We start from the raw sequence: 27,958 nt of genomic DNA on the forward strand, positions 1-27,958 counted from the left end.
ATTATGCATGGGATGTGTTTGTCTATTTCGTATCTCTGTTATGATGGTGTTTGTTGCAGCATTGTTAAATTGGCTCATCAGTTCTTATTTAATTGAGTGTCGGTAATATGTGACGGGTCACTTCCTCTTCTGCTTTCCTCCTTTCCATCGGCCTACCTGAGGATAACACCAACACATTTTAGCTGTAACAGATTGACTCCCTTGGCCAATTTGGTAGATAATTGTCTGTCAACACAAGGTTTATTATCTTGTATTTGCCATTTTATAATTGAAATTCATAAATTAGCAGAACGAAAGACCAAAAAGAAATAAGAGATGGCTACTTTTATGGAGTCAAACTGGGGCATCTGGATGCAAACAGATCACAATACCCAATGCTCATTGATGAGTCAAACAGAGCTGAAAAACTAAGGAAACAAATAAATTGAAGTAGTGAGATTTGGGGAGGTGAAATGGGGGCAGAACTGGAGCAGCGCACTTACAGTAATTAGCTTGAGTGTACTTTGCAATTACAATAACTGCTTCCAGATTAACAGGTGTTTGTCCTGAACTGCACCAAACACATCGACAACCAGAAATTTGACTCTTTCCACGGAAACATAACATGTTGGCCCATCCCTCTGGGACAAAAAAAAACAACACATTTTGTTTACAACATGCTGTTGGGATATTCTGCCAACTATAATTACAGATCATAGTTTAATCAGGATCTTTCAGGTGATTTTCTGTACAAATGATTCACGCATGCTGCTCACAAGTCATGTACGATGTTGTTTGCTGAGCAGATTTGTCCATCAGTTAATGATTAAACACAAGGTGTATTTAAAAGCCTGAGGGTTGTGTGTATGTGCATGGTGGAGAGAACGTGTGTGTGTCTGTATGACCATCAGAGCCTGATATTAATCTGGCAGTGGGCTGCAGTGTCAGATGCTTGGTTGGCGTGGCAGCTGAGCCCCCCCCCCCCCCCCCCCCCCCTCTGTTTTGCTACTGAGCCAAAGGAGGCTGGTGGGGGGGAAAGATGAGCTAACAAGATGATTCACTTCCCCCCAACGGGGCCAGCAAGCTGTTGCCATTATGTTAAATTGCTTTGGGAAGTGATTTTGTGCCAGTGATGCTGTTCAATCCCCTCTGACGGGGGAAAGATTGGCAAACTTCATATCATCTTGGAGGCTAAATGTCAAAAACTTAAAAAAACAAAACGTTTGGTAATCACATTCACTGTAGGATTGTTTGAGTATTTTGCTGCCATTTGGTTTTGTTTGTCACCCTTGAGGACCCCATATGGGACACGCTGATGGCTTGGACAGCTTCCAAATGCTGCATCAAAAATATCTCATAAAAATACGCCTCATAAAAAATGCAGCAGGAGGTCCATTTCAGAATACAACTAACATAGCACGTTTGATACGATGCGTTTGATCACATTATGGCAACGAGGGAAACATCAAAACAGTAGAAAAGCCAAGAGATGCTTAAACAACAAGACACAAGAATATGGAAGAAACAGGGAAACGTCATAATCTGTTTTGCTAACCCCAACCATAACCCTAATCCTAACCCCCTAACCCTAACCCCAAACCATAACCCTAACCCCAATTTTTACATTTCTGCTTATATCTCGGGAAGTAGGGTCCTAATTCGACCCTTCTGAACACACTAGTCTTTAGCCCATCTCTACGACTTACCGTTCCGGAGATACAGCCCAAATAAAAAAAGAAATTAACCCTAAATACTTGTAATGGATGTTGAACTGGACTCAAGAGCAGACACAGACTGGAGACAGGGAAGTTTCAAACAGTTTGTTTTAATTGAAGTGGAGAACGTGCGAGGAAGGAGGAGGGGAATTTTCCAGGAGTTAGCAGGCAGGCCGGAGCCAAGAGATGTCTGGCAGGCGAGGCCGAAAGGAGCAGAGGATGGCTGTGGGCTGGATGGCAGAGCCAGGCTGAGAGTCTGAGCCAAGCGTGGCTGAGATCCTGAGATACAGGTAGCTAAGCAAAGAAAACCCAAAGCCAAGCGGATACAAGAAACCACGGGGACTGACGGGAATGAACCTGGCAACGAATGGAGTCAAGAAACGGGTTTAACTGTAGCTGAAGTTGATGAGGTGAATGAGCCACAGGTGTGCCATCATCAGAGCTCAGCTCACACACACACACACACAAAGGGGAAGAGAGCGAGAGAGAGACAGGTGACTCACAAACACAGTATGGGGGGAAACAGCAGGAGAAAAGGCCATCATCAATGCTGCATTGAATTGCAGGATTACAACATCGTTAAGGTTATTAGTTCCACCTGTGCTTTTCTTGCTGCGCCGCGTCAAACTGTCTGCTGTGAACGTCCCTGAATAATGGTGGATCAATAAAGAAAAGACAGTTGTCTGATAGAAGCAATATGCACGTTAGCCACGTTAGCAAGGTTTATTGAGAAAGTGGAATGTCACGATAAGCTCAAGATATTTTTTATCAGCAAGGAAAAAATTGGCGATGCTCACTGAGCAAACATGCCAATTGAATTTGAATGTGAGCAAAAGCCATTCTAATTCATTGTAACATTGCACCAGCGACCTACTTCTTACATATGTGATATGATAAGGCAGAATGTGCAGCAAAATAACCAAAGGTCTGCAGAAATAGTTCAGCTGTAACTCATGACTTTAATTATGGCGTTGTTCCGTTTGGCGTGCCAGTAAGCCAGCATGCCCAATAACCGGAATAGCCATCGTTAATGTTATTAGTTACACCTGTGCTTGAAGGGCCAACGTTTCTGCCGTTAGGAAAGTTAATTATATACAGACCATTAATTTATCGTACACCACACAGTCTTTTTAAAAGACACTTTAGTGTAGAACAACGCAGTCTTTTGGTGTGCAGAGCAGGATCTCAGCTCAAGCGTAGTTGTTAATTTAGAAAACAATGCTGATGTGAAGTTAACCTACTCCAACTTCTGTGCTCAAACCATTCCTGACGAGTGAACAAATAAGATGCGATAGTTTTCACCGGACGTGGACAACAAGAGACTGACATTGCAGATAAACGGATGTGCACAACAATGACTACTGTGCTTAAATCGTTCCCCGTGTCACAACGGTGTAACAATGTTGCATGAATCAACAACATATCCTGGATTTGGTCATATCCTGTCACTTTGATAACTCACAGGGGACAGTGTGTAAATAGGCTAATTGGGAATGTGATCCCAAAATTTAATGAATGTTGCAATCGAAATGACGAACAGTACTCTTTTCGAGTAAGCCTCATCATTTTAACTGGCAGGCTAATTCAGATTTTATGATCCTTAATAATAAAAGGTGCAGACAGAAGTCTTTCCATGGTATTGCATTTTTCTCACGCTTCTCTCTGGTGGTAACAATGACACTGAAAAAAACACACAGCACAGCAATAGCCTAAAATCTACGTTTTGTACAAATACACAGAGAAATCATGTTGTGGGAGCGTGAAGGAACAGCTTCCATGGCTCCTTCTCGTAGCACCACTTCTCGCGAGAACTGAGAAAATTGTTGCCGTGAAAGCTGGGTTACAAAGTTTTTTGACCGTGTTTCATTAATTTTAACAAATGAGGTATGTTTGCTACAGCGTGTCATAACAACGATAGCTTTATTGAACATATTCGCGGTGACTTTTATTTTCTTTACCCAGACCGGAGACATGACTTCCGCATCCGCTGAGTTTTCGGTTTCGCGGGTCAACACGAAAAAGCAGCCAGCGTAGTAATGTTGTTTTGCCAACGTTAAAACTGATTTTTAAACCATCAATTTAACAGCTATGTCACTGCTGTCCACCGTAGAGCAAGCCATCAAGTCTTGCAAAGCCGAACAAGTCAAGATGAACGACAGCATTCAACTCTACAGAGAACTGTTACAGAGCTTGTAAGTAACGCTGCTGCACACGAGTCATTCTCCACTGTTTTAACCGTCACTGTTTCACCAACAGCACCAAAACAACCATGTCAAAGACAACAGTGTTCATAGACAATATGCAGTCAGTGTTAACGTATATGTCCATGTAATAGATACAAGGTTGGTTGATGAAGATGAGGTGTCTCGTGCATGTACTTCGTGTAAACTGGGGGTTATGTTCCCTGGTATATTCAGTCACATCACAGGGATAAACTTAAGTAATATAGTCTCTATCACATCGTTTCCTCAGTATAATAACGACATCTGTGTGCTGCTGGACCCATCCGGCGCTGTGGCTTAGATGGTTAAAGCGCCTGTCTAGTAAACAGGAGATCCTGGGTTCGAATCCCAGCAGTGCCTTTTCCAGAAGTTAAAGTTGCAATGTTCAGTGTTACCTTACACTTGATGTATCTACGCAAATGTTGACTGATAGGTAACAAGCAACTGCATTACAGTAATGCCAACAGTGTGAGGTAATTTGTGTCACTAGCACATAGTTATATCCACCAGAGAACATTGATAATATCAGTTTTTCTACTTAATGTCAAGCTCAGTATAAAGTTGAGATATGTTTATCGTAGTCACTGTTTTATAGTAAACACATTTACAGGACCTTTATCAAAAATATATCTCTCAGATCAATATCGAAAAGGGAACTATCATTTGGTATCCGTGGTAAAGTGTAATAAATGTGTCTAGATAGTAAACTTTGAATTTATTTATGAGAAAAGTCATACATAGTTAGAATATGCCTTTGAATACTGAGAGTCACATTTTTCATTTTGTGTTTACAAGTAGGCTGTGCAAATATTATTTATTGCTATATATTGTTTCCCAAGTTTGCTTTATTGTGCTCACCTTTGTTATTTTGAGGTGTTAGTCACATGAAGTCTTTTTCCTTCAGAATTCCACAACCAGAGTCGGGCTCTGATGATTCGGAATGTGCTGATGATGCCGCTACAGGTAATTAAAAAAAGATGAGTTTGTTCGGTACAATGGTCATCGCTCGACAGTAAAACATAATTGTGAATTGGTTAGCTTTGAAGTCGATTTTTCACATGTTGTCACTTGTTTGCTGTATGTCAAAAATTATAATTAAACGTTAAGATTAAATAATAAAATACCTAACCACATGTTTGCATGCTGCTATCTACACAGACACCGCACCAGGGGAAAAAGAAGATATGGAACTACTTGAGCGAGCCCTGGAGAAAGCCCTACGGGTCCGCACAGCATCTTCAGAAAAGGTATCAAGCAAACAATCTGCATCTCAAAAGGAACCTACAGCTGTCGCATCAAAAGAGGGAATGCAGGCGTACGCAGCTTCTAAAGGAAATCTGTCCGGGACCAGATCAACCTCTAAATCTGCCAGTCTTGACAGAAAAGACCACAAAAAGCATGCAACGTCAGTATCGGGCTCAAACCCTTTGGCTTGCTACAATGCTGGACAGTGCAAAGCCACAATTAAAAGACACCTACCGCGGAACTGTCCTGTGTCTTCAGCTGGGATTGGGCATCGCCAGGCTGCAGGGAAATCACAGCAGGCCGTCCCAGCGTCCGGCTCTCTTGATCGGGGTCAGTTACACACCTCTGCCCTCCACTCTAAAAACAAGACTATTAGAAGCAACGCGTTGAGTGGAAATGACCTAGGCAAAGCGGCAGCTATCTCCGATCCTTTAAATAACACAGTGTCTGTTTCACAAACAGCGGCGTCTGGAGCGCAAAGTCTACTGCGACAGAATGGGTATGTTTTTACACAACTGGACCATGAAGGAAACAACACTTTGTGGGACACACTCGGACACGGGTGAACATTTGTTTGCTGTGCTATTATAACCATTCTACCTTTGCTTCATGGCAGGAAAGCTTCTGACAAAACGGCAAAATGGAAATCTATCAGGAGCAAGCAAAACAGGTGGCCAAAGTAATTCTGTAAATATTGTGAACATTTTACAGTTGATTCCACAACTTTCTGTTCAGGCACTAAGTTTCCCGACATTACCTCTAGGTTGTGGGACAAAGTTGTTGACCTACAAAGGAAACCTGTGTCTGGGAGGAGTCACTTTGTGGAGAGAATGAAAGCTACGGTATCCTTCCTTTTTCTCGTGAAGCCTCAGACATTCCATGTTGCGAAATGTTGACATTTTTCCCCTAGTGTCACAGTTGTTTAAATTCCACTGATTACCATTGCCAAGCTATAAAAAATTTGCAGCGTATGTCTGTCCGGGTCTGCACAAATCGTTTCCCTCTCTGATCCCTCTAGTTCCCCAAGGATTGGCCATGTGGTTGCCCAGATCAAACCAGGGCCCTGGTCGACAGGCTGACTCACCAAGGCTATGACCTCACCCAGCACTGCCAGACGACGGAGCTTCTGGCCAAACAGACACCAGAAGCAGCCGCAGAGCTGGGTAAAAGCCTTCACAGAGGAAACATGCAAACGCACAAAATTAGGAGTGATGGAATGGGGATAAATGGAGGCGATTCATGACAGAAGTGTGTGGATGACAAAATGATAATTTGGGAAGAAGGCTCACCAGGAGTTGGCAGGAAGTGACTTTCTGAGGGCTATTTAGACTGATATGTCTGTAACCAGCCTCTGCCAATCTTACTCAGAATCCTGGAATGAACAGTTGAGATATTTAAATGTGACATTTGATGCAAAATGACTCTTTTCATGGCTTTCCAACATAATTGTGTCTCTGGTGTGTCTACAGACTCCAAAAGGGTCCGAAAAGACCATCCCTTTTCTTTAGCTCCTGCTGTGTCTGTCATAAAACATCCTTAAAAACAAGTGGGGAATCTGGATCTGATGTCAGATGGGGACCAGATACAGCAGTACAACCACCTCCAGCTAGATTAGCCTGCCCATAAAGTACCTGCTTCCAGCCCATGCTCTCTAAGGAGACAATTCATCAACGATGCCAAACAAATTAGTCAGCTATTAATGCAAAGTGATAGCAAGAACAGAAAATAATTGGAGAGAAATGTAACAGAAACAACGTGTAATCATAATGTATCCATATGAACAGTAGCCTAAAGCCTACATGGATGTTCTGAAAGTGGAATCTTTAACACGCTGGGATACACGACATGACTATTTGTTTCAAATAAGATGGCTATAGTTTTAAATTATAAATAGCTGCATCCCATTCTAACGTCTCAGTATGAAGTGAGGCATTTCTATATTAAAGTGACTCATCCGAATTTAATAATGCCTGCACACTGCTCCATGCTAAAATGTATTATAATTGCCAGCATTTCAATCAGGTCAAAACATCCTGACCTGAGGGGAATCCAAGCAGGAATTAATTGACGGTGTCAGATTGTGGCATAGAGTGGTGTGCCGGTGTTATTGTTATTCTCTGTGATGCTGTACTGAAAGCCTAGCGGCGTCGTGAGGTGCTTATAAGTCATCCCTCTGACTCATCTGACTGTGCCAGTAAAATTGTATTTATTATTTTCATTATTGTATTTTTTTCCCAGCAGGGTTAAATACAGCTAGATACAGACAGTATGAGAAAAATAGTGTTTTATGAACATTAAAGTATGTGAAATGTTCTCGTAGAAACCCCAAAATACAAATACAAACCCGAAAATTAGCACAATATGTCTCCTTTTGTCTCCACTATATGATGGTGAAATTCTGTTTATTTGTTTAATATTTCTATACAGGTGCCAAGGCAAACAAGTGTGACTCCCGTCTGACACTTGAAAGATCACCGATGACGGCAGCACAGCTCCAGACCTTTGCACACCAAGCGAAACGAGGTAGGAAATAATCCTGTGTTTTCAAACCATGTGTTCCCTCTTAAAGTGTTTACATGTCGGATTGATTTCCGTTACGTGACGGCGGTCACGAGCAGAAGAAGAACACATTATTAAAACGATGTATTCCACAGCACAGACTTGCATAATTAAGAGGCGGGTAGAGAAATCATGAGTATCACTCACTCATAACCTACTGTGGTGTCACATGCTACATTTCCATTTCCTCCAACGATACTGTTCTAATGAAGCTGTCTGACCCAGAGATGTTTCCGTTCACACCGCTCAAATGACCATATCATCTTCATGGAGGGAGTTTTGTTAGTGTTTAGCAGTAACCGGTCCGGTGCAGCACAAGTGTGTCGCTCAAGCCAGTTGGGGAGAGAAGTTTCCAGTAATTTAGAGCTCCCTGCTTAGCCCGCACATCTCCATCTTTGTGTCGTGAGCACGTGTGTCCAATCTTAACGGCTCGCATCCACATTTCAGTTAAGTATTTTATTTCAGTGAGTTATATTTTCAAGGGAGGGATTAATCGTTTATTGCATTTTGTCAGCATCTGAAAAATGATTGTGGTGACTGCGGCGTGCTAACGAGCTAATGCAGCCTCCCCCGTCTCGGCGTATGGAAAATGAAAACAGAGCCGCAGTGAAACCTCAGTGCCAGATCAGTACTTCCCTCGGCCTTGACAGATCGCCCTCCCTGTGCGGGAGGGGTTTTTAAAGCTGTCTATCCTGGCGTGGCTCGGCAAGGGCCTAGCTATTTCAAGCTGAGGCAGCAGAGCAGAAAAACGTTTTAGGGTACGGTTGCTCACGCTCGCACTCTAAAAATAACCCTATTTTCCGTCAGAGTGGGAAGCATGGGATCGATGGAGGCCAGAGGGAGGCTGTCTTTGCCCCTGGGGGGCAAGTGGTGCGCTGGGAGACGGGATGCCCCTGACTGTAACCTACACAACAGAGGCAGAACTCAGAGAGCTGGAGACTCTGAGGATGAGGGTGGCACTGCTGCAACAGGAGGTTTACCTGGAGCAGGTGAGGGTTGTGCACTTTATGCCTAATTGATTAGACAGTCTCTGTGTTCTTTTCTGAGGAGGAGTCAATACCTACTAAGACATATTGTGCTGACATTCTCTCCTTCTATGTGATAGGCTCTGTTGGACACTCTGTCCCCTCAGATGTCATCTATCGTACCTGGGCCGGGACGTCCCAACCTCAGTGTGCTGAGAGACTTGTATTCCCTGCTGGGTGAAGGAGGGGAGCGTTTCCCTGCCATAGTCCTGGATGCTGAGCCTGAGTGAATACAGAAGCACATTACACTGAGTCATAATCTGACCTCTTCCGAAATGACATGTGACCTCTAAATATAATGCAATCCAATGCAGTTGAGTTAATTCCATTCCAACTCCTTCAATACAACTAGAACATAAAGTTCACAAAATAAAATGAATAGCAAGACTAATATATTGGATTGCTTTAGGCTGAGCTGGTGTCCCTAATGAAGTGTAAACTCTTATTTTTGTTCTAGAATCCAGAATTAAGATGATTATTGTGAAGAATGACTGTATTTATTGAGTGTCTTATGCCATGCAGTAACTTATATGACTGAAAAAAAAAAAAGATTGTGGTTGATTATCATTTGTCTTTGTTTTGTCTGTGAAGTGCTGTACTTTCTAGATAATGTAGTTGGTTTTTTAAATGGCTTATTTAGCACTAGAAGCTTATTTAACGGATTTATTTATTTATTTAAAGGATTATTTAACCTTTCAATTTACCTGAAATATTAGAAATCACCAAAATCGGATTCACATATCATAAATATTGACATGCATATACTACATAATATCAGCATTTGGTGATTCACGGTTAATATTTGTAATTACAGTTAGTCATAAATATTTCAATTTGAACAGCGTAGGTTTCATTTTTCTAATGGAGATTTTGATGTTGATGTGTGTCATATAATTGAACTTCATAACAATTAACACCTAGAATAACGTGCAATGGAAAAACCTAACCCTGGGTCAGTAATAGAGCTCTTGCAACGCTGACCTTACCAGCAGGTGGCACTCAACTCACAGAAGAAGTGACCATAAAATGCACAAGCAGGTGATAGAAGCTAGTTGGATTCAATCTGTGACCTAGAATGAATATACTTATCTGTCGTCCTGCTACTCTGTGGATTTAAGTGATGATGAGGAACAATGGGCCCGCTTGCTCCTGTTTTCATCTTTCCCAGAAAGCAGCAGTGACGCCGTGTGTTCCCTTTCCTTCCTTCCTGTCTGCTGGCAAATCAGAGATTCAAGGAGCTCACAGGGTGAATGAATGTGTTTCGATTCACTGTGAACCCCCCAACACCCCACCATAATGTATCTCCATATGATGTGTTTGCTCTCCATGCTGGGCCTTATAACCTGCATGCGTTAAGCCAATACGATGTCTCCGCGAATGCTATGTGAGGGCGTGTGTGAGATGTGAGAGGGCCTGAAAGACTCGTGCCCACAGATGATGTGTGGATGGCAGGGGCTGTGCCAGACTGGGCGACAGGTGGCGCTGGGTTCACGCAGCGAGACGTGGGCGTTCGAGCCCTACTGCGCTTGTACGCGCAAAACGCGGGGACTATGCACACTCAAAAGCCGGCTGAGTCACAGAGAGGCCCGGGGGCCTGGCTCGCTGCAAGCTGCAAGCTGGAAATGGCATGTTTCCCCGAGGAGAGGGAAAAAAAGATTAGAAAGGGCAGCTTCGCATTGTTACCATGGTCTAAAACTGGAGCACAATGGCTAGCAGAAATACAGTCACGTCTTCGCAACATCTTTCTCTTCTTTCCCAGTGTGAAGGGAATAAAAGAGGAGACAGGGAATCATCCTTGAGATCACGTCAACACCACACACAGGTTCCCAGAGGGGAGAGGCGCCTACGCAACGCAGCCTTCCTGTGACCTGCATACATCAGCTGCTGCCTGTCTCCTGCTGTCACCAGCGGAGCTCCTCCACCTCCCACCAGCGTGGCCCGGCCCTGCCCAGGTTAGCCATGTCTCACGCATTTGGCCCGGTTTTCTCACGCCTCTTTTTTGTCACATAACGGAAGATCCCGGTCAGTTTTTGCTTTCCATGGAAGAAGCGTATTTTCTTTTCCCATGTCGGCACTGCTGTAGCCTATGCCACACGGAGGCTACTCTCACATCATCATGAATAGTCTTTGTCATGCATAGTCCTTGTACTTCACTTTTTCCCCCACTCTTTTCATTTGGACTTGTTTTTTTTAAAGTTATAGTCCATTTCGGTGCTTGAGTCTGAGTGCAAATCCACAGAAACTCAACAGTGCTACCAAGAATCCACTTCTCCTTCAAATGCCCATTGAACATCTCACAAACACATTCCTCACTTCCCCTTTACTTAACTCCTCTTTTTGCTCATCTAGCTCTGTTGCAGACTGAGTGACGGCTGGGATCCTTAAAGGGGCAGTTCACAAATAAACTTACTGGCAACCTAGATTATTTTGGTGTTAGTTGCCTAGTTTTATCGACCGTTGAGATGTCTACCTTCCCTCTGATTGAATGTCATCCGGCTTGTGGTGCTCAAAGCAGCAACAGGAGCATATGGTCCCATTTTATTGGTGATAAGTATGTCTATGGCTGTTATCTTTGTCCCTTCAAGTCAGTGTGGTCTTCAGTCAGAATTCATGATCCCCCCCCACTAATAGTATTTAGCTGGTTTCTTCCATCAAGTTAAATTTCTCAGTCACGGCAAAAATGACAGTGGCTAAAGGAGCAGTTGTCTGATAAGGCTTTGATTGTATGCGAAGCCGATGTCACGCCAGTGTTTAACAGATGCATGGAGATCCTATTGGTTGTTGATTTGTTCCTCACCCATATCTCTTCAGACACTCAAGATGTCATGCAATGTTTATTATGCTGGCAAAGCATCAAGCAATGACGTTTCAGACCTGTTGATTGTCAATTTTTTTGTGTGTGACAGACTTCATGTTGTCTGATGGCATCCATCCTTAAATACACACGAAACTACTTCTGCAAAAATTGTCGTAAAAGTGACACATTCCAACGCCATTCAGCAACAAATTTGCCAATTGTCCTTTTTTTAAGTTCACAGTTAGTTTTCAAAAAGCTTTAAAATAGAAAAGATTAAAAATGTTGCCATAGCAAAATCCAATAGTGCCTGAAGATAGCAAAGACGTCAGACTGTGTGCACACAGTTATCCTTCTCTAACATGGCCTTTCAGATGTGTAGGAGTGAGATGAGCAAGTTTAGGAAAGCTGCCTGGATTGATCTTTTTTTCATGGAAGGGGGGATTAACTACTGCTTGCTAGCCCTCCGTGTAGGACTAGCACCAGCAGTGTGTGTGGGTGGGAAAGCAGTGGGGGCGGCCTGTGCATTTCTGTCACATGTGTACATGCTTATTACTGTATACTATAGGGGCATTGTGTATGTGATTGCTTCTTGTAAATCTGTGTCTGCGTGCATGTGAACGGAGGAGTGTGGTGTGGGTGGTCATAGGCTTTCTCTTTGCTGTTGGTGCTATTGGAAGCCCATTGCTATATGACTGACATATAGGTGGTGGCGCATTTGGTGTGGTGCGAGGTGAGATGGCAAAAGTATTTCCAGTCTGAGACAATGAGGGATTCCCCTTTTCTCCTCTGATTTTCAGTCAGTCGTGAGCCTCTGTGTCCCCTCAAGCGAGGCCGATACTATACAGCAGGAAAAGAAAAGAAAGACCGCAATTGAGAGGCGGTGATGGGGAGATGAAGAAAAGAGGGAGCAGTCAACTCTTCTCCCCTCCCCCTTCTCTGCTTCGTAAACCCCTGTTCTCCCTGCTTCAATGATTGACGTCACACGGAGGGAAACCAATCGGAGCGCTTGGACTTCCCTGTTTTTCTTCCCTAGCTCCTCCCTTCCCATGGCCCCTTATATATATCCCCCGCCACTACATTCAGCAGAGTGTACAATGTGCTGCCAGAGAGCCAGCAGGCAGTGTGCAGAGAGACCGCGCGAGAGGGAGGGAGAGAAGGGGAAAGTGTGAGTGGATTTCAGCGCTGACTTAGAAGCCTTCATCTTCAGTCACTACTACGGTCTCACGTAGAGCTCCTTCTCCTCTCTCTCTCTCTTTTTTTTGTGCCTTTCTCTATTTCTTTCTGCCTCTCCAGGCCAGAGCCGACTGGGAACGTGATCCAGGAGGGCCCACGCTGAAGCCTGGTTTCAGGATCCAACAGCTCACAACATCAGGATGGGCTGTACAACAGGCCACCTGGCTTGCCAAACCCAGCCCCAGACCAACACGGGACAGGAGGGTCAGTCCCTGGAGGCCGGCGGTGCCAAAGTCCCCGAGGTGCTCTCCTCTCTGGAACGCCTGTCCCAGGCCACCGGAGGTATGGAGAAGTCCTGGTACCGCTGCATCTTCCCCTTTGGAATCATCTCTCTGGTGATCGGTGTAGCAGGGACCGGGGTGACCTACACCTATAACGACCTGCCTCAGACTAAAGTGGTGTCCGTGGTGCTACTCATCATGGGTCTTTTGCTGTTGCTGATGGCCACGGCCTGTTGGACTGTCCACAAGAAGAAGAGGAGGAAAAAGCAAGAGGGAGGCTCGTTCACCTCTGAGCAGTGTCCCCTGTGAAGCACGGCGGGGGAAACAGTGGTAGGAACTTGAAAGCAGGGACACACCCAGGGCTGGGAGCCCAGGGGTTGGCCAAAGAAGCCGCCACTTCACCTCCTCCCAGCGACAAATCCCCTCTATTCTTTATCACAGAGTTTTTTGCTCAGCTCACACTGGAGGGAACTCCAGCGGAGAAATCATAGAGTGGAAGAACAGACAGGCGAGACTTGCTTAGTCTGTAAAGTTTGGACCATTTTGGATCGACACGGAGGGATCTCCGATGCCTCGCACGCTCTTTTATCACCGAGACAACAGGTGTCCAGTGTCAAAACAACCTCAGAGGAGACACACACAAATATGCATCGCACACTACATGCATATTTACATGCACAGGATACATGGCCCCCGCAGTCCTCGCGTATGCACTAGCAGTCACAGTGGGAGCTCGGTGGGGACACCTAACACGCTATGCGGAGCTGCTGCCGGAGTCAACGCTGGCGTCACTAGGCACGTCAGTCACAGCATTCCTCTTGCCAGGACAGGTGACTCCAAGAGGCCAGAAGTGGGCCAAAGACGGCAACCCGATACCCAGCCGAAAGAGCAGCGCACCCACGTCAGCGGCCAGCGTCATTCACTCGTCCTGTGACACCGCAGCAATGTGTTGGGGGCTTTTTTTACGCAATGGGAGAGTGGAACTTGAGTCCGGCAGGATCTTAGTGGCATCTGTGTGGACGATGAGCCGGAGAGGGCAGACGACCTGCTGGGGAAATGGAAGGTGTTTGTGTGAACTGAAAGACTGTTGGACCTTGGACTTCGCTGCTAAGGAACAAGAGCCATGTCCAAGCCAAGCAAGAGAAACTTCTAGTAAAGCAACACGCTGTGAAAGGCCTTTTGTAGCTTCGGCTTCACATTACAAGGGAGTGGGGGGCCCCGTCTGACTGACTGGTTGCCCTCCTGTCAATGTGCGAGCATTTACGCCCAGCCCAGTGTCTTCGTGGGGCACCTCACCTCCACACAGGGGAAAGGCTAGGATTATTGAAGGACACTACCCGAAGGGACATGCCAATGCGGGGACACTTTGACTGATCCTGCTCCCCTCGGGCCCCTCCCTCTTGGTGCCTTGAGCAAGCACTCATGGAAAAAGGCTCTGACGCATTCCACTGTTTCCATCTGAACCCCTGAGTATTTCCCCCCTTGTTCTCCCTCTCGCTCTTTACCCCAACAGGACACTCCTCATCCATCCCATATGCCTTCCTATATCCTACAGCAACAATCTCTGACTTGATCCCACTCATTTCCCCATAATGATACAAGCCAGCCAAATTAAGACAAACTTAAATGTAAGCCCCATAGTCCACAGACAAATCCCTTTGTCAGTCAGAAAATAGGGCTCAAGGCTCTCGTGGATACTGATTAATGTTTGGGCTCTAAGTGGCTCTGGGGTTTCCCTTTATTTCCCTTTCCGAAAGAAAGAGTGAATGTAGCTGCGCTCAGCTCAACGTCTGTGAATAAGTGCTTTTCTGTTGCTGTGTGGTCTCACAGGATGAGACGCACAATGGCATTTTATCCTCGTCTTAAACATTCTTGTTTGTGTCACCGAATGTAACACGGAATGGAAACGACAAACCCCCCGCGGGGGAAAAGTGCAACAGACAGAATGTGTTCAAAAACTGAAAGGAGACCAGCCCGTTTGTATGTGAAGGACTGTGTGCGAGCGCTCCTTTACCCTTGAGAATAATCATTGATCACTGTTGCATCGATTGTAGCAACCAGATTAGCGACGCCTGTTGCCGAGTAAAATGTGTCTATGCATCCAGAGGTAGCAGTTAACGCACAATGCCAAAGACCGACCTGGAGGCCGGCTGCTTCAACGCACAATCGATCAGTGTGCAGTTGTTCTGTTGCAAACTGGTGGTCGGCCAAACTCTGTTAAAGAAAGAATGGAAGGGGAGGGGGGGTTAAGGAGGTAATGGTGGAACACAAAAGCAGAGCCTGGGAAGTCATTCCTTTCTCTTTTATATGGGAGTGCCATCCCTTCAGTTAGATTGGGATCATTCATCCTGAACAGTATTATTCTTAAGGGAAATACTGCATTACTGGCGTTAATTGGTTGAGTTAATTAGAGTGTCGTAAGTATTTTCTGAACCTCTACGTACTGACAAAAAAAAAAAAGAACTAACATAAGTCTGTATTATCAAAAACATGCATACTGTATGGCCACATCTGCCCTTAATCTCGTTCAAGTCAAAGGGAAATGCCCATAAAGAGTATTTATAAGTATCTACTTTTTTTTATTTTTAGCTCAGTGCAATGTAGTACATTGTGGTTGCATACTTGTACTTGCTATTTTTCAAACTGTATTGTGACAGTGTGTTGACACTAAAAAAATTGATGGCAAGTGACCAGAATTTGTGTGAGTTGTGAAGTGATTTCCCTTCTGCCTTTTTGAAAAAAACGAAAGGGAAAATCTACCTCTCTTTGCTGCGGGGGAAAGACGTCCCTCATACCCAGCAGGCAGCCATGCTGTCTGCCATTGCAGTCTGTTTGTGTGCCCTCTAATATTTGGTGCTGTACATACGACAATTTTATATTTCTACTGTATATTTCTACTTATGTGTACATTTTAATTGTATTAAATCAATTTCATGTGAACAAATTGGTATGTGAGGTTATGGTTTGTAGCTTGAGGTCATGACTGTTTTATGAAACTACTAGCCCGATCAATCTGCGGAAAAAAAACCCCGGACAGATGGGGGGTGGATAGTGAGGAGATAATGGACCGAGGCTAATTGTCTTAACCATGTACGTAGAACATAAAAATCTTTGGTTGTCGAAACTACCTCAGCTTCCCCTGTGCTTGAAAATGTGATGCTGTATATAGACACATTGCCATGTGCTGCCCTGCCAGCTTGGATGACTTGGTCAGATACCCAGAGACATGTGTGATCCTTTGGTTGTTAGGAAAACAGCCTCCGCCACTATCGAGCAGAATAAATGACACCCCCTACTGGCAAAATGATAATATGGACAAACTCCCCTCTCAATGGCAAACCTATTCTGTGGGTTATTAACATACAGGCCTGTAAAAAAAAGTGAGTGCAGTTCCCCAGGAGTTTATTTTGTAACGTATTACATATTAAACATTTTAGCATTCGGTGGTGACTGTGCTGGGAAACGGTGGTGGGTGGTGGAGGGAACAGCGTTTAGGTCTGGATAAAGGGTGGAGAGACCAACGGGGGCAGATGCAGTGGAAGTGGTCAGCTGGATTGCGAGGGTCAGCACAGGTTACAGGAAACCAGATGGGAGCAACTCATCCGCCTCTCAATCCCCAGAACTTGGCTTCGAACCCAAGCATTCAGCACTGTTTGGCTTTTCTCATACTTTGAATTATACAAAACTGGCAAAGGTTTAAAATGCAGAAAAAGAAAAGGCAGCAGGACGTGACATCATGAAGTCTGGATTTGAGTCACGCTGGGGCCTGATGACTGATTTGTGTGTTATTCAAATGTCTGAACAATAAGATGAACGCACAATGCTGTCCTAATGAATTAATCACTGCCTTTTGTTTGTTCAAAATCTTACTTCTAGAAGGATGGAGTTGGATTTTAAATCTGATACAGCTGTTTTGGAGATGAGGTGTGGATGGAAATCACACTGACTAGACCGTCAAATTCAATCATGGGCAAAATTAAATTATGCAGTTTCAGTGTTGATATTGTAATATAAACCAGTGTGATGAAAAGTTATTGGATTTAATCACTCAGATACTCGAGAGTATGGGAAGACTGACACACGCACCAAACGCTGATTGTTTTTCATTATTTTGGGGATAGAAGTCATTGTCAGTTAGAGAAAAATATAATACAGCTTTTTTTTAATCCCCTGGTGAATCAACGATACTTTTCGTTCTCCCATTTCTCTCATATCAACTTCCTGTGGGAGGCAGCAGCTTAATAACAACACATCTTTTCAGAGAAATTATGCTAAAAAATAATGATTAATTGTAGACTTGGAACTGCAGTTTTGTGAGCACGTTGTGAATGGTTTTATTGCTATAATTATTTTCAATTTAGGTTGAAAGCACCAACTTATTGTGTCTCCCTAGCCATTACTGGACCCTTTGTGTTTTACTGAGAAAATGGTTGGAGTTTCTATGGAAACAGTAACTGCATCCAATTGACGATGTCACAGCCTCTGCCCTGACTGAGGTCACTCAGCTTAGATAATTTGATCATACAACACCTCCAGTAAATGCGGTAAAGAAACATACACTGTAATGAGAAAATGGCAGAAATGTATTTTCTTTATTCATTGTCACACAAAGGCTATAGTTCACATTTACTGACAGATACAGATAGAACACAGATAATTCCTCAGTTGCCATTCCCTATTCAAATTGGGAGGTATGTGTTAAGCTGGCAAATATTGTTTACTTTAGACATACAAAAACGTGTTTTGTATTTTAAAGACGTTGAGTGGGAAATGGGTAATGCTGAAAAAAAGCTCTTAAAGGTGATGAGAAGATTGGGTGAGCCGCAGATCAATAGTGAGCCTGATTGGAACAAATGGTAGTGAACTCATTATCCTCTTCAAAAGACATTGAAGAGGACACTATTCAGCCAGTCTATTTATGCACAATGAGGATCCAACACAATGGTCTTAATCATCCTGTCGTTGCTGTAATTTCCTCAAAGGCAGCTGCGTCAGAGGCCGAACTAATCTTTTGCTTTGCTCTCAAACATATACTGATGAATTGATACATTTTAAGTGTGTGTGTGTGTGTGTGTGTGTGTGTGTGTGTGTGTGTGTGTGTGTGTGTGTGTGTGTGTGTGTGTGTGTGTGTGATGTTCAAATGCACAATGCAACTGACATCAGAATTTCTTATAGTGCTTCTTTACAAGGAACACATCAATAATCTTGTTTGCTCTGTTAACGTTTCATTCTTTTAATGTATAACTCACATAAACGTGTGTTTATTGTGGACTTCTCTTGATTAAAATCCTCCCAGCAATATAACAATTAACTATGCACTCGGTCTACAAATGCCAATGTGCATTTGGTGTAATAGTGCAATGTTATTCTTTGACCGCATTAAAACTTTATGTCTGAGAAGCGAAATATGACAACAGTCATTTATTCATTTTTATTGAAATTGAAAATGTATTCCATCAATATTTTTGAGCAATAAGTTCAAGACTAAATATCTTAAAATGTACTCTTTAATTGGTTAGAAGGCATTTACAAGCATTACACTGGCCTTTGTTAAACACTATTTAGACCACAATGTATTGAGATACAGATACAGTTCACATAAATCATGATTAAACAGTTTCATGAATAAATCAAATGTTGAATTTTGTGATTTAACAAGACGTTTGTTTGCTTCGCCAAAACAGACAAAACTCCAATAAAGCTTCAAGAGGAAACACTTTATTTATATCAACCAAATATTTGCTCTCTCTTAGTGTTCCCAAATCAGACACAAGACGTATTAATGCTAAAAAAAATAAATGTGGTACAAGGACCAGCTATTCAGAGAACTTTGTCTGCTTGTAGTGTGGGGCTTATTCCGGTACAAACGGTGCCTGTCTCTTTAAACAGGGTACCTTTAAACGACATTTGCTGTTCTACTACACTTCCCACATCTACGATGAATGGGTGGGTCTGTGGACGTGCTTCATAATCAGGTCAACCAATCATGTACATCAAGTCGCGAGCGCGTAGTTCGAAATGGTGTCACGTTGTCCAATGATCTCGTGATATTTTACAGTTTATAAAATCTGGCCAATCGGCGACACCGCTCTTGACGACGGCCAATCAAAGGGCTACTATGTCGTATATAGGCGTTACCACATCTGACCAATCAGATTGAATCTTTCGTTTAAACGCTAAACGCGGGCGGTCCTAGAGTGGCTTTGGGGCGGGTCCGTCAAGTGAGGACGCGTGCTTCAATTTGAATTCAGGAAAGGGGAGCTAAGAAGTTGTTACGATATTAGCCAACTACTGCCACACAACAGAGGCAGTGAGCACTGTTTTTACTCTGTATATCTGATATACTGGTTAAATAGTTTGTAGGTTTGTGTGTAACAGTAGCTAGTATCGCCGCAACGTTTAAATCGCTTCTCGGTGCTGTAACGTTAGCTACAGGCATCGCTGTTTTGAGGGGGAGATCACTACACTTGCAATGAAAGCGGGCGGTAAGTAACTTAAGTCAACTTTAACTACTTTTACTACCAGATATATGGGAATTACTATATGTAAAGTGAGTCTAACACTCCCACGTAACAGTGCGTTAAATGAATACGCTTTGACAGAGTTAGCACGTACTTGCTCCTAGCCAACTGAAACGTTAACGTTAGCCATCCTAACTAAGTTACTGCGGTTTGAAATGAGCTAACGGTAATACTGGCAACATTTAAACAAAACTTTGTATGTATTTGTGGTAATTAAAAAAATCTAAATAATCAAATGTTAAACTTCAGGAAAATAGTCGTGACTTACGTTGGTTGCGTTACAAGTACAGGAGGGAAATTTGGGCGCTCACTTATTTTGACTCTTCCTAGTCAGATGCTCGGATCACCGTCGTTAGATGGCTGTAAATGCTCATAACTTTTGCTTATATGATGATGTAACTTGATGCTTATAACTAGTACTTTGGTTTGGTTTGTATAGACCACCCGTAGATGCCTTACGTTAGGCGTATTTGAATGCGGAGCTATACCCTTCACCCTGCGTTTGCCTGAATAGCAGCTAGCCGTTGGCCTGCTTTTAAATGAAGTGCAAACATTTGTTTGACATTAATGTGAGAATTAGTTAGTGAGCCTTGCCATAAGATGTGAAATGCTTTTGGATGATTGTGTTTGTTTGTGTGTGTGTGCACTTCAAATAACACTATGTTGCTTCCTTCACTGAATATGGGAGCCATGCTAAAGAGTGGAAACCTTGATGTTTAAAGTTGAGATGTCCTAACTTGTGATTATCCTTTCTGTCACTAGTTCACTGCCGTTGTTCAAAATGCTACTCGGTTCCAGCACGGAAGCGAGTCCGTAAGCGAACTCCAGCCCTGACATTGCTGTCTCTACCCGAGGAGGTCCTCCTCTGCGTGATCCAGTGCCTCTCTGCTGAAGACCTGCTGTCTGTCAGAGCAGTGAGTAAACATACTGTACACACTGAACACTACGACGCAACATCTAGCGTGTATGTGCGATAAAGTCTCAGATCTAGACACGTTATCCTGACCTCTGTTACAGGTTCACTCTCAGCTGCGGGACATTGTTGACAACCACTCCAGTGTATGGGCCAGGGTCAGCTTCAGGGACACGTGGCCATCCCCCAATACCTTATGGCAATTTGAAAGGTACATTTCTGACAAATAAATAAACAACTTATGAAAAGCTGTATTTTTTTGTCTTCTGTGTGACTTAATTGAATTGTTAATCTTCTTTCAGGGCTGCTGAGAAAGGGAATTTTGAAGCTGCTGTGAAGCTAGGGATTGCTTATTTGTACAATGAAGGACGTAAGTTAAGCACTACACAACTATCCTAGTTAAATAAAGGTTACATTAACTAGTGGGATATGAAACCCTATTGGTGATATCTACAAGGTGTTACAACTCCTCACTTGTGCCTCGTGTCTCTCCACCACAGCGTTGTTAAGTGACGAGGGGCGAGCTGACGTATGTGGTCGCAATGCCTCCCACTTCTTCAGCCTGGCAGAGAGTCTGCACTCTCCCACGACCGATCCCTTCATCTGGGTGTTCATCCGTCCACCGTGGTCGCCCACTGGCAGCTGCTGCAAGGCCGTGGTGTTTGACCGTCTCAAGGCTGAGTGTGACGACAACCCGGTAGGTTTGGCAATTTCCATGTTAGAGGACAGGAAAATGTGCAAAATCTATGGATATTTAAACGTATCTTATTTCTAGCTTGTGTCAATAATTGATGATCTTGAATATCTTCTTTTCTGTTGTTAATGCGAATATAAGTTCAATGGTAGGAGAGTTCTTTGCATTTATGACTAAGAGTCTTTATAAAGGAGATGATGCAAAAGTTTCAAGTGTTCCTAATGTATTTTTCTCCCCTCTATAGGAGAAGAGAGGACCCTTGTTGCATTGTTTGGCCAGAGTTTTGCACCTGTTTGAAGTGAGTGTGAAAGTGAGACTGAATCTAACCAGCTTTGTCTCTTTCCGGGTGGAGTTAGCCCCGTTTCTATTAGCCTCGAATCAATGTGTATAGTTTTGTTCTGTCATCATGGGATGCTATTTGACTAGTCATTCAAAGTACTGATTGTTGTTTTCTGCTTACTCCATATAACACCGCTCTTGCAACAGTCCCTGTTTATTGTTTTTACCTGCAGCACTGGTGTGTTTTGTTATTTAATATAATGGCAAATGACACCGCTTCCATATAACTCTGATTTGTTTTTCTGTGTTCACTCTTCCAGGGCAATGAAAGATCCGCTGAAGCCCTTTCTATGTTGGAGGAGTCATCGCAGGCTGGCTGTCTACAGAGCTCCTTCTTGTTATGGGAACATAACCGGAAAGCATCTGTGAGTCTTAATCTCACATTTAGATTTGATTTATGCTACTGTACAGTCCATCCATGTCAAATATAAAATTTGGTATTTGAATTTCAGATGTCGGATCCAGGCAGGTACCTCCAGTGTATCCGAACCCTCAGGGACTATGCTGGCAAAGGATGCTGGGAGGCACAGGTGTGTATTTTAGTTTACTGTAATGATGCAAAATATATTAAGTGTGAGACAGGTTTTCATCTGTCATGTTTTTGTTTTACTTCTCTTTTTCATTTTTTCACTCCACTATTAGTCCAGAGTTGGCTTTACTTAGTGAAGCATATTGGTCAGTGTCAGAAGGGCTATTCCGTTATTGACTTATCACTTTTATTTTTCCATCACCTTTTCAAAGCTTTGCCCAAAGCTGCACCAACGAATCAAATGACTCATCTGAATCACACGTTCTGTAACCATAGCAGCAAACTATTGCAGTACTCGTTGTTGTCTTTTTAGGGTGATCAAATTCAACAAGCTGTCGAGCCATTTTAGGCTATTCTGAAACATTTTTCTAACACATTGACTTTTCTGTCCTCAGTTTTCCCTGGCTAAAGTGTGCAGCAGTGGGAACCCGCTCGGCCTTGAGTCAAAAGCCTGCTCTGACTTGGTAGCGCAGGTCTTCAGTTCCTCTAACCCGGCATCACGACACGGCACAGACATCCTGAGACGAGGCATCAAGGATACCATGAGGTAGACAGGATTAAAGATTGTTATTGTCTATTTCTCGAGGCAATTCAATGTTCCTGTTAGTCATTGCAATGAGTCACTGTGTTTTCATCATCTTGGCTTTCTTTAATGACGTTATGAAAGAGGGATGAAATGGAACACCAGCACAAGTTGTCTCTCTTAGAATAAAGTGAGATAGTAAAGTATGTGTGCCGCACTCGTGTGTGGACTTTTGCAACTTTGTTACACTGATACACTGATACACTACACCTTTTCTTTATTAAACACTAGAATATTTTCAATTATCTCCAATTTTTAATTTCTATTATCTCCCCTTCTTCCTGTCCAGGTACATCCTGGTGGATTGGCTTGTGGAGGTGACCACCATGAAGGATTTCTCCAGCCAAACGCTCCACGTGACAGTGGGTTGTGTAGACCGCTACCTGGCCCTGCGCTCTGTCCCCAAGGCACGCCTCCAGTTATTGGGAATCGCCTGCATGGTAGTTTGTACACGGTGAGAATGCACACATGCCTCTTCTTTGAAATGTTTTACTTTTAATGTAGAGTTGTGAGACAGTTGCATTCCTTTTAAGGGATTATGTAGGGATACCAGTTTTGCGGTTGGAGGGTTTTTGAGGCTCTTTTAGGGAAGTTTGAAATATTTCACTGCTGGTTTTGAATGTAAAACGAGGTGATCCAGCTTTGTATTTTTGTTTTGAAAAAATATAAATTACTTATAGACTACTATGCTTAAAAAAATCTAACAAAATAAAAAAACAATTTAAAATAAAACATTTAACCCAATGTTTGGTTCTTTTTGTTTTCAGCTATATCAGTAAAGAAATCCTGACCATACGTGAAGCAGTCTGGCTCACAGACAACACCTACAAATATGAAGACCTGGTACGAATGATGGGAGAGGTTGTCTCTGTGCTGGAGGGAAAGATCAGGGTGAGTACAACAAATATGATTCTATAATAAAGTCTAGGAGTGACCCCAACTAGTTGACAATTAAGAACTGAATTTGGACATTTCAAGTGTAACTGGTGATTTCATGCACTTCTCCTCAGAGCCCCACGCTGCTGGACTATGGGGAGGTGCTGATGTCTCTGCTCCCTCTGGAGAGGCGGACCACTCACCTATTCAGCTACATCTGCGAGCTGTCGCTGCTCTACTCTGCTCTCGCCTCACCACCACCTTCCAAACTGGCCTGTGCCGTGTTACTGCTTACTCGAGCACTACATCATTATGGTAATAACACTTACTGACACAAGCCTAAATGTATAACATGCCTGTGTGACAAGGATTGTATCACTGTCTTCTAACACTGACATGTAATGGAAATTCTTTTCCAAAATAAGAGAATTTACGGCTTTAGTTGAGTGTTAAGTTTATGTTCCCTTTGACTTATGTCTCCTGTCTCTGTCTCTGCAGCTCCTCTCTGGCCCAGCCAGTTAGTTGACTACACCGGCTTCTCCAAGCAAGACCTCGCCTCCCTGTCTGTGCTGCTGTATGTCAAGTGGTAAGCTTCTTGCGGTTTGTGTGTTTTGACTCGACTGATTGCCAAGCAGTTCATTTCTTTCCTCCTCCTCCTCCTGCTCTTCATACCTGTAAACTAGTCACCTTTCGGCGAAATTCGCCGTTTCGAACCAAAAATAGGTAATTAATGTGAATCATGTAGATCCGAAGAGTTGTCTGCGTTTAGATAGCACCCGGGCTTTGCGGAACGAGTGGACTCGTCGGACGTGTGACGTATTCAATGAGTGTCGGAAATCTGATTAGCTTTATGCATCAAAAAAATAACAAGAGGTGAACTTTTGCTCGTCTCGCATATTTACACGACTCTTCAACCGCAAGCGAAGTTGCTGCATCATAAACATGTCGATGCGTTTAACGGCGGCCTCTTACAAGCAACTACCTGCGTTTTATCTTCCTCGGATTTACGCTTTGAGCTCGTTAAATCCACCGGCGGCGTGTCGCCCTGGTAACACGTCTTCACCAAGTCACGTCTTTTCCCTCCTCTGGGGCTCAGAGCTTTTACAAAGAACGTGGCAACGGAGGTGACTTTAAACATTAAAAACATAGTTGTTTTTGCTCACCAGCCACAGCTCCCCACCAGACCAGGTTGAAGTTAATTTTAAGTTTAAGTTTCATACACTCCAGGCACACTAAAACCATTTGAAAACTGGTGTTAATAAATGTATCCTTTTTTTACCTGGAAAAAAATGTTTGTTTTTTTACCTTTATTTTCGTCCTGGAGTACACCAGAATACTTAATTTACATGTTAAAATTTCAATCAATTTAACATGTTGACATGACCTTGGAAGAGCAAGAGTCAGCATAGACATTGTAAGTTATTTAAAACCCCCTACAGAGCAAACATCTGCTCTAATCATCATAAATACAGTCTACAATAAAATTGAAACATTTCCCTCTATTTCCTGATGTGTGACTGTACCATGGCTCACACAGGACTACTGATTTCCTCCATGAAAAGAGATAACAAGAATTGATTGATGATGTGTAGCATGTTCTCATCCTGCCTTTTAAATCCACATTGATTAGATGTTAGATTGTTTATACGGTCTGGTGACCAAGAAAACGGATGGCCATTATGGTATTAAAGAAAACATGAAGCCCACAGAGAGCTGCAGAGTCATAAGAGACCGTAGCAGGCATATGGAATATAGTGTGTGCGTGCACAAGACCGTCAGTGAATCACACACTGAGTCACAGAAACGTGCCTCAGGGTGAGTCACTTTGATAGGTCGGCATCGTATCGACAAACTGTAATTCTCAAATGGACAAGTAACGAGATTTGTCCCCAAGAGTTGATTATAGAGGTGCAGCAAGCAAAGTGGATAAAACTCAGTCGTTTTTCATGTCTTTGTCTCCCTCTCGCCCCCCCGTCTCTCCCCAGTTTCAGTCAAGATGTCCCCAAAGATTACAGGCACGTTTCTCTTACTGGTGTTAAGCAACGGTTTGAAGATGATTCCTACCAGCACATCAGCAAAGAAAAGGTACGTTGTGTTTTTAAGTCTAGGAACACAAAACGTGTCTTAATCATAGGACCGCATGTCGCAAAACGTTTCTCTTAAACTGGTCATTGATATTATTTCACGGCCCCCACTAGGTGATGGATTTCAAAGAGCTGTGTCAGATCTTGGATGTCCCTGAGGTGGAGCCTCAAATGGAGCCTCCCAGTCCCACTGGTCAACCAGCAGACATCCACACCTTCCTTGCCTCTCCATCCAGCACCAACAAGAGGTAAAACAGACATCACAACACATTAAGGCAGGGTGATATAAAGAAAACAACCAGTAAATACCTTTAAGAAACATTGAAAGCAAATATACTGATGCTTATAATATGCAATACTATGAATACTTGCAGATGTCCTTGTTGCGTAACGCAATATAGCCTTCTGACCTCTGGAAAATTTTAACTTTCTTTATTAAATAGTCCTGCTGTGAGCATTTAAAAGCGTGCTTCACTTGCATGGCTTTCTAATGACACTGGGCCATTGGGCCACCATTACTTTTAATCCCACTGTTTTATGATGTTATCCAATATGTTCCTTAACTTTATTTAGTCCACTTGAGATCTTAGTTTTCAAGCTCTTTTTACAGCAGAGACAGTAGTAGGAGTGCAGAGGACACAATAATAGAATTAATAGCTGTATTTGATCCTAATTAGATACAGGTGACCAAAAAAAGTGTAATAAGTGGGAACAGGGGTTCACTGATCATTGCACTCAGCACGGACAATCAAGTGATTTCAGAACATTGTATCAATTGACTGACAACTGTAAGACCAGTAAAAGGCACAGTTAACACTTCTATACATGGCAGTATTGCTATAACCCAAAATATTTGTATTGTATTTATACACGGTAACTCGTTGCAACACATATTGTACATAAAATCAATAATGAAAATGCCCTACCTCTCTCCTTGCTCATTGAGGAGTTTTAATCATTGCCGAGTCTCCTGTGCTCTGTGATAATGGGACTTGTGAAGTGTCTTGCCCACAAGGAGATGGTTTATGACATTTGTGAGATGCTGAGGTGACTCACTGTAATACACTTTCTCCCAAGGAGACGCGATGACGCCATGCAGGCCCAAAGATCCAACTTTGTGGCCACACCCACAGCAGAGCTGTCCAATCAGGAGGAGACGCTGCTGGGCGACATCTTGGAGTGGAGCCTGAACACTTCCTGTTCCGGTTATGAGGGAGACCGGGAGGAGGAGAGCGAGGGGGAGAAAGAATGTGATTGTGAGTGTTGAGGGAAAAAAATTAATGGGCTGGGCACATATATTCCAGAAAAATGCATGAGTCAGACTTTCAGTACATTAAGCGGCTAGAGGTGACTCAGCAGTCGCAACGTCTAGCATAATAAACCAGCACATACATTTAGGCATATTATGCAGGCTTACTGTCGCGGACAAATGGTGATGGATGATGGTAGCTGTACATGTTAGCGTATGTAGTTTGTCTAATCTTTGCCACAAGTGATTCATTGTTATGAATTCTGACACTTCTCTTTCAATAGCTTCCATGATATCCATCAAACTGCCCTCGGAGACTGATGCAGACAAAAGAGGAGAGCACTGCAGAGCCTTGTCCAGCGACGAAGACAGTTTCTCTGAAGCAGAAAGGGAGGGGAGCGACGATCGCCAAGACGAGGGACCCCTTTCTACTTCTACATACCTTCACAGTTCAGGATACTCCTCTGTCCAGAGTGTTAGCCCCTCATCTACATGCACCTCCTCCTCCCCCCTCATGCCCTGCACATTCAAGACCTTTACCACTTCCCTGGGTGCAGCCTCCGCCAATGCCCAGCCAGGCTTCCGCCTTTTGGTGCCCATGCAGAGGCCCCGGGGCACCTCCAGCAAACAAGTGAAGAGGAAGAACTCAGCAGCTCATAGCGGAGGTGAGGTGGAAAGAGAGGAAGAGGAGCAGGAAGGAGACGAGTATTCTGCCAGCGCGGAGTTGCTGAGCCTATAGACGGTGGTTGTTCCACCGACCTCGGGCTGTTCTGAGACCCCCTGCTCAGTTATTATCCTCCAGCACTTTTCTTTAGTTCTCGATGCTGTTCCTCACTCCTGTCAGTCTGCACTGAGCCGTCATTTGCCAGAAGATCAAGAGACTTTCAAGTAAGGGAAAACAAATGGATTACATAGAAACTTGCCTTTCTATTACATAGCATTTCATTCGCACGTTTACAGAAATTGCACAATAAAATACCTCCCACAAACCAAGACGGTCCGCTCTGAAACCACTGGAACATGACTTCACTTTCCTCAGGACCATTTCTGTTGTTTTTACAGCCTTCGACAACAAACTATCTCAGATTGCGCAAGATAGTTGTAAAAGAAATGGGCTCGTTATGGGGGGGGGGGATGGGAGGGAAATAAGTGTTCATTGTTAAAAAAAAAAAAA

General features: G+C 43.4%; 3 protein-coding genes across 4 annotated transcripts; all 3 read left to right on the top strand.

Moving 5' to 3' along the window:
• The first annotated feature begins 3,660 nt into the window (after positions 1-3,660).
• Positions 3,661-9,312, top strand: tedc2 (tubulin epsilon and delta complex 2). 2 transcript variants are annotated; one of them, XM_084037033.1, is made up of 10 exons: positions 3,661-3,886; positions 4,821-4,879; positions 5,075-5,491; positions 5,624-5,660; positions 5,778-5,831; positions 5,925-6,003; positions 6,180-6,324; positions 7,589-7,684; positions 8,528-8,709; positions 8,826-9,312. In XM_084037033.1, the coding sequence occupies exons 1-10, from the start codon at positions 3,783-3,785 to the stop codon at positions 8,973-8,975; spliced, it is 1,323 nt and encodes a 440-aa protein (XP_083893159.1). In that variant the 5' UTR covers positions 3,661-3,782; the 3' UTR covers positions 8,976-9,312. The 2 variants fall into 2 exon arrangements, with proteins under 2 accessions (XP_083893159.1, XP_083893158.1); XM_084037032.1 differs by having other exon boundaries at positions 5,075-5,660.
• Positions 9,313-12,619: 3,307 nt separating this feature from the next.
• Positions 12,620-16,024, top strand: LOC311031062 (uncharacterized protein). Its single transcript, XM_084037171.1, has 2 exons — positions 12,620-12,707; positions 12,836-16,024. The coding sequence occupies exon 2, from the start codon at positions 12,916-12,918 to the stop codon at positions 13,303-13,305; it is 390 nt and encodes a 129-aa protein (XP_083893297.1). The 5' UTR covers positions 12,620-12,707; positions 12,836-12,915; the 3' UTR covers positions 13,306-16,024.
• Positions 16,025-19,256: 3,232 nt separating this feature from the next.
• On the top strand, positions 19,257-27,927 carry ccnf (cyclin F). Its single transcript, XM_084038045.1, has 17 exons — positions 19,257-19,481; positions 20,280-20,431; positions 20,535-20,641; positions 20,733-20,800; positions 20,931-21,127; positions 21,369-21,422; positions 21,724-21,828; positions 21,916-21,993; positions 22,388-22,539; positions 22,865-23,029; positions 23,343-23,466; positions 23,586-23,766; positions 23,950-24,037; positions 25,437-25,536; positions 25,650-25,783; positions 26,613-26,791; positions 27,069-27,927. Exons 1-17 carry the CDS (start codon positions 19,469-19,471, stop codon positions 27,521-27,523), a joined length of 2,352 nt encoding a protein of 783 aa, XP_083894171.1. The 5' UTR covers positions 19,257-19,468; the 3' UTR covers positions 27,524-27,927.
• The last annotated feature ends 31 nt before the right edge of the window (positions 27,928-27,958 follow it).

Source organism: Eutrigla gurnardus (assembly GCF_963514095.1).
Source record: "Eutrigla gurnardus genome assembly, chromosome: 20".
NCBI classification, from domain to species: domain Eukaryota; kingdom Metazoa; phylum Chordata; class Actinopteri; order Perciformes; family Triglidae; genus Eutrigla; species Eutrigla gurnardus.